This window comes from Lepidothrix coronata, unplaced genomic scaffold (genome assembly GCF_001604755.1).
Source record: "Lepidothrix coronata isolate B3197 unplaced genomic scaffold, Lepidothrix_coronata-1.0 Scaffold121, whole genome shotgun sequence".
Lineage (NCBI taxonomy): Eukaryota > Metazoa > Chordata > Aves > Passeriformes > Pipridae > Lepidothrix > Lepidothrix coronata.
Genome location: NW_016690301.1, coordinates 2,620,365 through 2,634,775, shown reverse-complemented (window position 1 = coordinate 2,634,775; position 14,411 = coordinate 2,620,365). Strand labels below are relative to the sequence as shown.

The 14,411-nt window shown below is 38.8% G+C and overlaps 1 protein-coding gene across 1 annotated transcript in view; it reads right to left on the bottom strand.

The window, feature by feature from the left end:
• The window catches only part of DOCK2 (dedicator of cytokinesis 2), a 169,284-nt gene that overhangs the window by 39,816 nt on the left and 115,057 nt on the right, over nucleotides 1–14,411 (bottom strand). Inside the window, exons 30-32 of the mRNA XM_017825591.1 lie at nucleotides 5,382–5,460; nucleotides 1,015–1,115; nucleotides 858–916 (exon numbers count right to left, since the gene is read on the bottom strand). Coding sequence (XP_017681080.1) covers nucleotides 858–916; nucleotides 1,015–1,115; nucleotides 5,382–5,460 — 239 coding nt within the window. The remainder of the gene's footprint in view (nucleotides 1–857; nucleotides 917–1,014; nucleotides 1,116–5,381; nucleotides 5,461–14,411) is intronic.

Genomic DNA, 14,411 nt, shown 5'->3' with positions numbered 1-14,411 from the left:
TTTCCTGCAGATAATGACTGAACAGTCCTTGAAATTGTGCCCATTATGCTTCCGACCCCCATTTGCCACCTGCAGTCATCGACTCCTAAAACCCCACAGAATTCTCTTGTAGCACAACTGTCGGATCAGCTGCCAACAGACACCCAAATCTGCAAAAAAACCTCAGCCAGGTCCAAGATGTTCTTGAAACTCTGCTCTGGTGTGGAGCAGAGCAGCAGCAAACTCAATAACCTGTGCAAGAACGTCAATACTGCCTGAAGCTTCTCGGGAGATAAATATATTCTCATAAGCAATTGTGACAAGACTTGTTCCATAACTGAGTATTCTGAGTCTGATGTTCCTCTCTCGTGAGTGCCACATTGATTTTCCACACAATTGCCACACAAAAGTTTTCCAGGATAAAGCCAATATTCTACAGAAGTTCAGTTAATAAGAAACGATCCCAAAGGAGTTGATGAGAAACTCTCAAAGGAGGAGCAGCAGAATGTGGCTGGACAGGAAACAGAAAAACACTTTGGAATTTTAATCTAAACAGATTCCAAGTCTGAGTCCCCTAAATTCGGGAACTGTGGGTTCAGGCTGAGCAGGAACCTTCCCAGGGAAAATCTATCCAGTCTCAATTTCCACAAAATAAGGTTTCTGAAGTCTGATTTCAGCCACGTTTGAAATCTGAGAGAAGGTTGTTCTCTGAGAGATAAAAAACTGGCAGTAGTCAAATGGTCTCTCATGACAGTTCCAAGCTTAATCACAGGAGTGAAAACATATGTTACCTTCAAACAGCAGAAATATTTACAAAAGCACTTCATTTTTCAATAAATCAAGAAATAAGACACAGATTCAGTGGTCCAAGTACTCACCAAGTTTGTACCACATGTCACGGATGGCAAAGCCAATTAAACGCCTCATATCTCCATATCTAGGAAAAAAGAAATACAAAAGGTACTTTTATCATTACCTTTCTTATCATTTTCCTACAAACTTAAAGATACAAATTAAATACACATTTTTGCTTACTTGTTCTGGATTTTGTTGTATTTTGCATGGGAGAAGTTTTCCAGTTGCAGTGAATCTTGGGTAATAAAAGCCACAGCCAAATGAAAGTAGTTGTTCCACAGCTGTAAATTGAATATAAGGAAATTATAATAATTTTGAGGAAAGCAGGAATAATATTAAATGATGCATAATGCAGAATAATTTATGAAACCAAACTATGCAAGCAATATGAGATTTCTATATTGTGCAAAGATGCACATCATTAGTATTATGCAATTAGCAGAAAAGCAAGAAAGATGAATTTTAATAACCACTACTACACATTTGCTTTTAATAACAGAGCAGCTGAATAAATATTGCTAAAAAAAGATCCACAGGAGATTCATTAGCCAACAACATTAAACCCCGAACCAAGGCAGGACTGGGGAGACACATTAACACTGGTGAATCTTAACTTGGAGCTAAAGGCACCACTGCAATTACACTGCATTTGAGCACCACTTCAGAAAGCATCTACTGTCTCCTCTTTGGATTCTAATTCAACCAGCATTTGTAAGAAATTCCAATATGATTTGTGAAGAGCTCTCTACATGAAAGAAGGACAAAATACATCCCTAAATGACTACTGATGTCATGTGCTTGGAGAAGATGAAACCCTCCCTCACTTCCTTCTCTCACTTTGTTCCTCAAAGCAAATTACTTGTTCTCCAGACAATCAAAGTATTTCTCACACGCTAAAGATGGAATGGGAAAAGAGAAACTTCACTAGGAAACATGACTTTAAGGAAGGAAATACTATTTTCAAAAGCTTCTAAGCAGTCAGCAACAGCTTCAGAAAAATAATGGTAGGTATTATAGAGAGATAGAAAGGCAGTGGTAAATATATTTAGTGGTAGTTTAAAGGATTGAAACAAAACTTGTAACAGAGCTCTTCATTTTGTATGGTGTAACACAACCCTGGGTTGGGAACCCACGCTGGAAATATGATGTTCCATCAAAAACAGGAGTGACCTCTGTCCTTTATAGCCTGGAAAATCCTAGTGTGCAAATAACCAGGAAAAACAGAGACTGACACACAAAACCACACATGGAACCACAGACATTTCCTAAAGGAATTATTGTCTATAATGTGTATTTTATTCCACCCTCTGAGGTCCAACCAAAGCTCTCCCGAGCAGAGCTGATCATTTCAAAGCTGGCCCTGCTGTAAACACACCAACTCAATATCATCCTCATTTAGGGCCTTTTGCATCAGGATAAATGTTATTTATGCCCTGAAAGGCCTCCTTTCCTCTCTTACCAAATATTTTACATTATTATTTTGGCCAGTGAGGAGTTCTCAGCCCCTGAGAAGATGTGTTTTTTGAGGTGCAGGGCACTCACTTGGCATGTGTCAATTATAATTTATATTTCATCATCATCACCAATAATAATAAAATGGAAAATTTCTCAAATCATTCTAGATTATGGAGAGAAAAATGAAGCCTTATTACTAAAGATACTGGTCTATTTATTCAATTAATAGCTCCAAGTACAGTGCCACCTCTGTCAGAGACACACACTATAAACTCAATAACCTGATTTATAAAATATATTTCCTTTTGTCCTCAGATTACCCCAAAATGGCTGAAAAAAAAAGGATCCTTTGTATTTCAATAGCATGTTCAAATTAAGGACTTGCAAGCTTTGAAGTACCAGAACTGACTTTAGAACTCGGTGAGGCCAAATAGTCTCTCAAAGGTAAAACCAGAGAGAAACAGATTTTAAAAACGTAAAGAAGTATCCTTATGAGACCCATTTTGTTCTCCCTTAACCCCACACTAACATTCCAAGATGCTTTGGACACGTGCTCAATCAGAAAATTAGGAATTGATTTAGTAGGAAATTTCCAGGCATCTCACAAAGAGGAGGTTTGGTAATTATCCTGAAAAATCATCCCTCAATAAAGGCTGCTGCCTCCTCCTTCACACACCTCTGAAACCAAGACATTAAGGCCACCCTGCAGCCATTGCCCTACAGATATCTTTGCCCAGGGTTTTTTTTTGGTAATGTAGGAGAAACATGAAGTCTTTGTAAGCCTTTTGAATTTCTGACAAATCACTGTAAATGCAAAAGAAAATCAAGCATATCCTAAAAACAGACAAGATGACAGTTTTGGGGTTTTTTTTCTGAAATATTATAGTGAAAGCAAGCTCAGCCCCTGGAGACCAGCAGCCATAACACATTTCAGCTGGATATTGGTTTGATTCTGGAGAAAAATGACACTTGTAAACTTCCTGCAAGTGTGCAAAATTGCAAAGCACATGTAGTTAGCACAGTTATTGAGCAAAGTTAGCCAGAAATGACTTTTTGGAACCTCTGAACAGCATAAGAAATGATAAACTGATTTCCAGGATATATGGCATCCTCAATATGTGAGGCCTTCACTTCAGGAATGATCTCTTTCATATACTGGAATACATTTAGTTGTGACTTAAAACTAAATAACTTAGAAGAAACAGCTGTTTATTTTTACTATTTTTGTGAGCCTTTTGAGTTAGCCACTGCTTGTGTTTGCTTACAGCTAAGATGTACTAATATAAAAAAATAGAGAGTGGGAAATCAAATTTTAATTCATAGTTAAGAAAATAAGACAATATGCTTTGCACTGTTCAGACCCTCTTTAGTCCAGTAGCAGCTTTTTAAAGAGGTATATTTAGGGAACTGTTGGAAGGTTTGTAGAGCTTTTATTCACAGAAGAACTGTGATTTTAAGTCTCCTGTGAAGACTATGAGGGTACTACAATTCTTTACAAGGCTCTCCTTATTTACTCTAACGTTCTTTAGCTTACTCAGAGCCTCCAGCTATTTGACAAGTCATGAATAAACGAGCATTAATGCATCCCCTTGAACTGCAAGGTGCAGTGTTGAACTACAACAGCCCTGGTTGTTTGACAACACTTTGGAACACACAGAACTGCCCCGGGAAGGAGCTGGAATAAAAGCTGCCCATTAAACTGCTGCTCTCCCATTTGAGAGAGGCAGAGCACAGCTTAACAAAACTTTGGCAGACACGTGTTCTTTAAAGGCTGTGTGGTTTTGGCAGCCTGCACACGGTGATGTCCTTCAGACCTCTGATATCTGCTTGTAAAAATTACCAACCCATTGTTCAGGAAAAAGTGATCCAGGGCTACAGAAATCATAGCTTATAAATCAGTTAATAAAGTGATAGAGCCCGAGAGAGATTACATCAAGGATGCGAGGGTTTCCAACAGGGGTATTTACTAAAAATGAGTGTTAAGTTTGTCAGGAGAAACATCTTTCCCTATGATTCAAAAATCTTAATTAACATTATACATATATATATATATATATATCTTTGCAAAGTCACCCATTTTGAAGGTATGAATTTTTTAATGAAATAAGTGAGGAAAAAGCCCTACATTTCATACTTGGGAATAGTGTAACTGAGTGTGAGCTGAATGTTTTACCTTTCTTTTTACTATTGTCTTTTAAACCCTTCCTGTGTAACCCCTGGTGTGGCTGCTCTGTAGCTATTTGTGACCAAGGGGTTTTGTCTTGAGGACCAAGAGACCAACCCCAAACAGTTTTCAGTACAATGAGCCTGAACAATCATGTGCAGCACAGGGGAATCACCTAAAACAAATTGCAAGTTGTGAGATTAACTGTAAAATATGAACCCCAAGAAATCAAGAAGGCGAAGCCTTGAACTTTATAGTAAGAGTGCAACAGAATCACTTTTCAAACTATACCTTCTCAGTGTATTCTCTATCTATTTCTATAGTGACAAATCCTGAACCAAAAACTGTATTTACATTTTAATAACAACTTCACGAATGGGAAAACTACAGACATTTTTATCTAAAGGAAACCAAACGTGGTAAAATGCACGGCCCAATGTTTAAGTTACAAGGAATGATTCTGAGCAACTTAAAAAAGCCTGAAACTTAATTAAAAATTATTTCAGATGAAACTAATAGAAATAAAGAAATAAAGGTAGACTTTTCAGGGAAGACTACAAGTTAAAAATGAATTCTAAGTGTTAAATACTCCAGAAGTCAAACAAAGCTAGGCTTTTTGTGTCCTATATACTGACATTGTAAAGGCTCCATGCACTGTATCCAAGACTGACTTTGTGAGTGCACATGGCTGGCTAAGACAAAAAATGAGTTTTCTGCTTGCCAGTCCCGACAGAATCACAGGACAAAATACTCTGTTTTGGTTCCTTATCATAAATAATCAAAGCATGATTCCCATGTCCTATCAAAGGTGGCCTAATCCTGCCCCACTCAAACCAAGAGCCCACCTGGTGCTGATGCACAGGACCAGACAGGGCTCTGCAGACCTGCACATACAACCTGGACCCAGCTAAGAACCCTCAATACTTACTTGGACTTCAAAATTCATGTTCTCCAAAAATTTCTGGTTCATCGTCTCCGCAAATTTGTTGATGGCTCTCAAGAACACCCTGGAAAAGCAAAGCAATGACGCAGATAAATGAGTGTAACCCCTGGGGGTCGATTCCAAACACAGGGGTTGTTGGTGGAAGCACATTTAGCACCCAAGTTCCCACATGGTGCCACTCTGTGCTATGGCACAGGATTTATAGCCTGTCACCCATACAGAAAAAATGACACACACAGTTGTCACAAAGTTTCTCTACCTCTGTTGCAGAAGTCAGACAATAGAATTTCTTCCCTCTGCTTCACACCACACTGCATTCCTGAGACAACAGAGCAATTCTTTCAAACACATTGTTCTCTGCTGACAAAACCAAATCATTTACAAGGGTGTCGTTGCCTCCTCCCCGTGGGTTTGACAGCTCAAAGAGTTCCTGTGCTCACATGATTAGTTAGGAGCTGCCACTGCATTTTTCCCAGTTTAAAGACATAAAGGGGCAGCTTTTCAGCTTTCTCACAGGTGGTGAGGGCAGGACGACACCTCTGCCCACCTTCCTCCTCAGGCTGATTATAAAAACACATTCGAATCTCAGACAGTTATTTCCTCCAAGAGGAAGAGCATGATCATTACCCCTCTAGCACCTATTTAAGCTCTTGATTAATACAGCATGATTAAGCCATGCTTCTAAAGCTAATTTCTTTGTCTGACTCCCCACAGGACATTTGTAAAACAAAAATCAATTGTATCTCTAAATATTTATAAAGTTTATTTTAATAATTCAGTTGTTTTCAAAATTGTAAATTGACTGAAAGTGATCCATTTGCCTCTGCTTCATAGCAGAGTACATTTTTTAAAACTATTAAGAAGAAATATTTCTATAGCAAAACCTGTGGGGGCAAACAGATGCAATCTGAAAGGTGAAGACAAGGAAAAAACAATCCTAAGTGTTCAAATACAGTGACTGGCTGTCAACTAGCCATTCTCAATCTGGAAAAAGATCTAATAACAGCCAGGTTCAGAAACCCACAAGTAACACCAGAGAAAACAATAATTCTATAATTAGAACTCTTAGATTAAGAGACTGCAGGATATCCATGTGTTATTGTCAAAGGAATGCTGCGTCCTTGGGTCAGATTCTTTGTGGTGCCCCACCTCAAAAAGATAAACAGATACAAAAAGGAAGAAGAGAGAAGAAAACAAGCAAATAAATGTGGCACAGAAATGATCCAGCCCATTTAATGGGTTTCCTTAGTCAGGGGACACTTGGTGACTGAGGAGGGAGGTGGCAGGATCTATAAAATCAAAAGTGCTGTGGAGATGAGAGGCTGAGCATTCCCAGCTTTCCCAGAGGAGCATCAGAGGGCACTGAACACAATTAGAATGTGCATTCAAAGTCAGCAAAACCAAGGCTTATGCTCATCTTGCTCAACTCTGCAGCTCATTGCTACAGGATGCCGTGAATGCCCAAATTTTATATTGGCTTAAAAGTGATTAAACACATCAAAGACAAAACTGAAGGGAGGATGATGGAATGCTGTTGGGTCACTGGGGGCTGGCAGAACACAGCAAACATGTTATTCCCTCCCAGCTCTGTTGTCATGCTCGTCCCTAGACAGCAGTCTCTGAGCCACAACAGAAACAGAACAGGCAGGGAAAGGAATTTTGGTCTCACCCCAAAAAAAAATAAAAATTATCTGAAGGCATAATTCAGTTTCTTAATGAGGGAGGTAAAGCAAAAGTTCAGCTTTTGGCAGGCTTATGCCAGGAAATCCCACTGAGCAATCACCCAGAGGAGCTCCCTGCTTCGTTAGAGCATCAGACTGACCACAGTGAAACCCCTTGTTATGGGTGAGGTTCTCCAGGAGGAAAAAACCCCTTGCAAGAACTTAAAGATTTTCTTTTCATCCACATGACATTCCTCTGGATTGCTGATGTGATCAAGGAAATAAAGGAATTCATACATGGTGTCACATCCTGCCAAGTCCTTTTTGTTCCTGTGGTCAGAGGGACACCCAGGGGCTGGCACTGGGAGGTTCCAGAGCTCCAAGGGTGCTGTGTCACTGCACTGCATCATCCCACACATCCAGCTGAGCTTCCTCTCAGTGGTCCAGGGCACACTGATCTCAACTCACACTAGCTCAGCTAATCCTGCCAGCTGAATTAAGGGGCTGATCTGTGAGAAGCCGTGTCACCAAATTACCTCAAGCTCAAGAAATCTGATTTTGCTCAATGCTGCCCTTGCAGGCTGTGACAGCTCTGCTAAACAACCTCTGTGCACTCACAGAACTGCCCTGTGCACCCCCTGCTCTTTCCCAGACTACTGAACCTGCTCTTCCACCTTTTACATGATTAGGTCTTATTGTGGAAAATGTGATTTCTGCTGCAAACTGTCCCACGCTGCCCACAAGAAAACAAACACGTTCTTTCCTAACGCTCCGCTCACACGGGTACATTTATCTCCTCAAAGCTGCCTGATGCTGGACACAAACAGCTTAAGATGTTGCAGAAAAAGGGGATTCTAAAAAGAGTGGTCTGCTTTAGGCAGCCCAAAAAACCACCCGGCGAGGCAGAATCACAGACAGCCACGTGTTACTCTGTGTCATCATCCTCATCACTCTTCCCAAGAGCAGTTTTAGGGCAAGGCTTTTTTAGGGGTGTATCTTTCTTGTAGCACTACATTGCTCTGGATCCTTTAATTTACAAGTTCTTCAGCTCCAGCTGCTCAGAGAGGAGCATTTCTCTTCACTCACAAAGTCTTTGCTTGGAGCAGGAGGAGGGTCCTCCGTTTCTGAGGTTTTTTTTTACTTCCCAAATTCTGTGTGTTTTCACTATTCCAACACCTCTCATGAAACATGTCACCTAAATATCCCATTTGGCAGACTCTGGGATGGTGCATAAAAAAAATCTCACACTTTTAAATATTTTACTCTTAGCATGGAAGTATCATGAAAGACACAGTAACTTATCATAATATCACAGCTTACACACTCATGAATTTATTAGTGCACATCTATTTTATAATATGAACATATTCCTGTAAGTCTTACCTTAAAGTTTTTGTGAAGAGCTTGTGGTTTAATGTTAGCCATACATAAAAAGCCTCAAGGACATTTGAGAAATACTGAGTTATTTGATGCCCAGTAAAATTTCCTGATAATATTAAAAATATTTACAGGTTTCTATGCATTATAATTTTATGTAAGCTGCCTTCTGTAAATATCCCTTTCCCTCTCACAGATATTTTTGTCTGACAGACTGGAATGACATATTTTCAGGAGCATGCAATATTTCCAGGCTGTCAAATTCCAAACATTTTCATGCATCTGTATTTTGCCTAAAGGGTGTATCTATTCCTGTCATTGGAAGTCACTTAGGCAGTAGGTTTGAATTCTATTCCTGGCTCCTGCCAATGCCATTTGTCCTGCCCCAGTGATTTCATTCCTGTGTGCCTCAGTCTCCCCTATCACCAAAAAGGGGCATTAATTAAGTGGCCACAAGTATAAAACTAAACAGGTATTTATAAAACAGGTGGAGATTTTGATGAAAACAAGGGAAAATATAATGTTGATTATTACTGACATCATATTCCTACTTAAAGAATTGAATCACTGACTGGTTATGATTATTCATAACATCAGTTATCAACTATAAGTGACATAATGGAGAAGATAGAGGTAGAAAAGAGATGGTAGGAGTGTCCCAGAGCAGCTCAGAAGAGCACAGTTTGTCCTGTCTGACTGCAGGAGAAGTGATTGAGACAAACTACTGAAAGGGATTATCTCGTCCCAGTGTAAAATAACTGAATTTCCCTTGTTTCTGTAACAGAACATTGGAGTTTACCTTTCCTCTCAGCTCAGGGATTGCTGCAGAGCTTTGTTTTGCAAGATTATGCTGAACTGGACTGACCAAAGCACAGGATCTTAATTTCTCACACAGAAAATATCATTTCATGATTTTTTCCATTTAATGTTCATGTTTTCCTTTAATTTTAATCATCATACAGGACTACGAATAGGTTCTTCTGGGTATTTAATCACGATAATTTTTCTACACTAAATATGAAATTAATTTCCCATCACCTTAAATAACTGTGATGTGAAAGTGTTGAAATTCCTTCACCCTCAATAACTCCCATGATACATCCTGACTTTATGGAGATTGATGCATCTAATGTACAGTTCATACCAAACTCTTGGGCCTGAAGATTCATGGATGATCTTCAAAGCCCAAAATCTCTGGACTAAATCTGAGTATAAAAAGACAGGGTTTTGGCTTAAGACAGCCAAAGAATTGCCATGGTTCAACTGCTCTTATCTGCTTTATCTTCCTGATTTTCCTGCTGCTTCTACTTTACTTTGTTGTGCTGTCTGAGATATTTTTTACAAATTCTGGCCTGAAAGAAAGGCCAGTTAATAGAATCCTGTGCAACTGTACTTAGTTTCAAACACTTAGTTGTCTGTTCTAAACAGGGCTAGAAAGGTACCACAAGTAACAGACAGAAATAATTTATGAGAGACAAAAAAATAATTCATAAGTCACCTCAAAATAAGGATTTCTTAATTGATTCTCCTTCAAATAAAATAAAACAGAGATGGAGCAAGGGAAGAATTCTGTATCCACAAACAACATGTGGATCAAAGTAGGATTTCAAGGATATTCCTTATAAGATGATGTCTCTCTGTTTAACAGTAAAATAGGTCTGCACATTGTCCTTGCTTTTGAAGTGTAAATAGGAGATAAACCTAAACTGCAGATCTGGAACTTCAAGTTATTTTTAGCAAACTAGTTAGAATTGGTGCATCAGCTCCTTGCAGCATAAAACAAGAGATGATTACAATAAAAAACCCCAAAACACAAACAAACCCCCCCAAAACTCAACCAAACAAACCCTTAAATTCACATGGAATGTTCTTAGGTGGTTTTGCCAGATCTAACCTGTTCTTGCACCTTATTCCAAACACAGAACACTTCTGGGGCCACAGAATTATTTTGGAAAAGGTGCATATATCAGATACAGAATCAGAAACCTTCCCCAAATCATGGGAAAAATAGGCCTTTCCTCAGACACTTAGACGTGAATTCTTTTTAAAGCAGTAACCCAACACCAGTGAGATGCTTTTCAAAGTCTTTTCAGGTTCACATGAGTAAGATTTGGGAGTTCACTGCTTCAGCTTTGAGGTGAGTAACCCAGATACTGAGGTGAAGGTTGAATTAATTCACTCAGGTATTTATGAGCATCAACCCAACCTCATGTTTGATGTGCCTGCTAAAGCTGTGACTGCACTGATGTAATGGCAGGTGGAAAAAATGAATCAAGTACAAACTTCTACTGGATAATCAGACACAGAAACAGATATAAGGCTTAAAAGAATGTGTTTCCTGTGTTGTGAAAACTCTTACTGAAAGAAACCGTTAAAATGTTGGCATATATGTTGGTTTGTGTTTTTTTTTTTCTTAAATCACATCAGATAACCAATGAAAAGACAGTTTTTACAACTCAGAACTCCTTCCCACAAACCCCAAGTGCTTTTCCATCACACAGTTTGGTCCACAAATTCAAGGCAGAAGGAGTTACATTAACTTCAGTTTGGCAGGGGTTTTTTGCAATCCCCAAAGCTGATCAATCAGCACTTTCATCACGGAATCCTCTACTTGAGCAGATGAGGAATATGAGGGAAGTTCTTTCAAAGCCTGGGTGATGTACTGACTATTATTTTTGAAGATCTTCTCTGAGTTCTGATAGACATTGTTTGGTCACTATGCCAATTCTAGGAAATCTGGAGCAGGAATAGCAGAGCCAAAATAATACTCCCACGTAATTTATGTTGATTTATTAGTAGTGTCCTCATAAAACTCTGTGCAGAACATACCTGATGGGTATTTTAACATAAAACAAACACAAGGGAAAAGCAGCTGAAGTCAAATTATTCTCTTGTAGGCTTCTGTCACCTTTTCTCTTCCTTCTTGTGTGCCAAGCCAGAGGAAGGCACGTTACATAAAGAGAAGATTCAAAAGTGGGTCAGACCCAATCCCCAATGTTGATCATTGTCCAGGACTGAAACCCTGATCAGCAACTCTGAACTAATGATGGAAGATGAAAAATTCACAAAAGAGGGATCAGACAAGCAATCAATCAGTGTGACAGAAGAGATTAAAAACTCACAGGTACTATCTCAGTACCAACAGAGAGCAGCAGGAGAAAGTCTCAGAAAGCAGGATAAAAGATAATAATAAAATCTTTACAAAGCAACAGCAGAAATTATCTCCTAATCACACGGCAAGCAATCATTGGTTTAGAAAGGAAGGACAATGCAAGATGGAAACAATATTTAAAAACCTTGTGGCTACATGAAACCTAGTTATTAAGAGCACAATAATGGCAACACTTAGGAAGCAATACCACTTCCATGGTAACTGGAAAAATATGGCCAGTGGTGCAAAGAAAGCAGTATAATTTAATCATATTTCTCCCTTGTGTCACCTCAGTTTCACTACAGGCTGAAGAATAATTTTTTGTACCATCCATATTGAATTCTAATGATAAAGTGATTGTCATTTTCCCACATTCTTTTTCAATGTACACCCAGAGTGTAATCTAACGTGGCCAGGGAATAACTGCTTCCAAATGTCTGCTCTCCCTCTACTCTTGTCTCAATTATAAATTGTTTATGCACAATTCATTCTCCTTATTAGCATGGTTTGAAAATTTACCTTGAGCACTGTGCCAAGCATCCAAAATACTGCACTCCATAATGTGTCAGAGTTAATTTGACAGCAGCACCAATGAAATCCTAGGGAAAAACAGGAATGTGCAAACTCTTTGTGCCACACAAGTGAAGTCTCCCTGTGAGATCTCTTGACTTGGCCAAAAGCTCTGTATGTAGCTTTTCCTTCAGCATCTCCCTCAACCATGCTTTAAAGACTTCTTAGCTCTCACTTAGGAATCAAAATGCATTGTCAGAACTGCATATTAGATACGTATTTATCTCAAACTCCTGAAAATGTGATGTTTTGTGGAGTTCAAGGGACTTCATAGCTTGAAAATAAACATAAGAAAGCTCATTTGAGCTCTAAGTAACTGAGCCTGAAAGGTACTCTCAGTAATTTTTCTTATGTTGTGAGGTTCCTCTCACTTCAGTCTCCTTTGTTTTTTATGTATCACAGCCAATTTTTTGTGGTAGACACATTCTGAATTAAAGAAAAAATTAAAATCATGTGCTGTCTTCAGTGCCAGATCAAATCTGGGAATAAGACACAAAGCTGAAACCAAGTTCTTAAAAGATGAATGTAATGATTTAATGTGGTTATATCAGGATGCCACACACTAATAAAATCCCATGGCTTCATTTCTGAAGGAGGTTTGAATTGATATTGTGAAATTACTTCTCCACTCTTCCACTGACTTTTTTTTCTCACCTGCTAGCAGTAATTCACCATTTATATCATGTTTGTGTATCATTTCCATATCATTTAGTGTTCGTTTCTCTACATCTAAGAATGGTGCAGGGGTGATACTTTGGTAAACATATTTTCATGGGTATTTCTAGGGACTATTGACAAATCAAAGGATTAAAATTGGAGAATTACACGAAATTAGTGTGGATAACCAACCTCATATTTTTCCTTTCTTTTTTTTTTTCTTCTCCCCTCACTCCTCCAGTTGCTCTGTATTTTATTCATAACCTCACCATAAAACTTTAAAAGTAAAATGCAATTTGGGCTTTGCTTTTCCTTTCCCCTGTTCCATAAGCTTGAAACCCCTTTACTAAATCTGCTTTATGGTTCAACACAATCCAGGTGCTCCTGATTTTTCAGATATTCATGTTGAAGATATTTAGTGAGTGAGACTTTTTCTCCCGAATACCTAATTTCTTTACTTTTAGGAAAGCCTGGCTTTTTCTGCAGCTAAGAAAATAACCTGTAATTACAGGTACCTGCGAATCTGCCTCTTGTCTAATCACTGCTCATGTGAGCTCACCACTTCCCAGCCTAATACAGAATACTTCCCTTCAATACAGAAGAAGTTGCATTGAATCAGCAGATTATGCCTTTTAAAAGAGATCATTATGCAGCAAATGCATAATACACCACCAGCAGGATTATTTTGTGATGCTGCTGTTTAAAAACATGAAAATAACCATTCAAAATAATGCTAAATATGAGAAATTTGCATATATTTGATTTCCTGAAAATCTCATATGATATGACGGGCTGGCCAAAGTTAATCAGAAAGGGGGAACACAGAAAAATTCTCAATTGCATTTACAACATTTGATGAAAATGAGGAATACTGAATTTTCAGTCTTTTCTGTGGTGACATAGAACAGTTTGTGTGGGTAACTCTTCATCCTTTTCTTTTACTAATTTGTACATATGTTCTACAGAAGGGAAAATACTCCTCATTGTCTTAACACCCATATGTTTTGCTAAAATTAAAATGCTTGAAAGCATAGAAAAAGTATTTTATAGCAGCCACATAGCAGAGAACCTGAAGGGCTTTTGTATGAAGGTCAAAGTTGTAGCTGGGAAAGTAACAGTTTCTTTTACTGACTTTTTGAGAACATCAGATTACCAAGATGGTTTTGGTTTGTGTTGAGTTGCTCTCTCCACTGGAGACTTTTCTTTTAGCTCAGAAACCTCGTAGCCAAGGAGCAGGAGCATCCCAGCAGTTGATAGCAGGAAAAATGAGATACTCTGCAGTGGGAGTGGGAATGGGATATCTCACAGCAGGTTTTCCCTCTGCATTTTAGATAAAAGCCTAAATAAATGACTGCAGTCAGAACCTAACAGGCATCCACTGTGTACCACCACCATGATGTGCAACTGCCTCTCTTGCTGGGAGGATTATCTGCTGCAGCCACTGCATAATTAAAGTGTTTGGATTCTTGGGAAGCAGATAATTCCACAACATGGATAACAACGGGCACCACGCAGAGCTGGTGCAGAATAAGCATCTTGTAGTGGTTGGTGTTAAAAAGATGCACGGGCTGGAAAAGCAGAGTTCCATGGGCAGAGTCA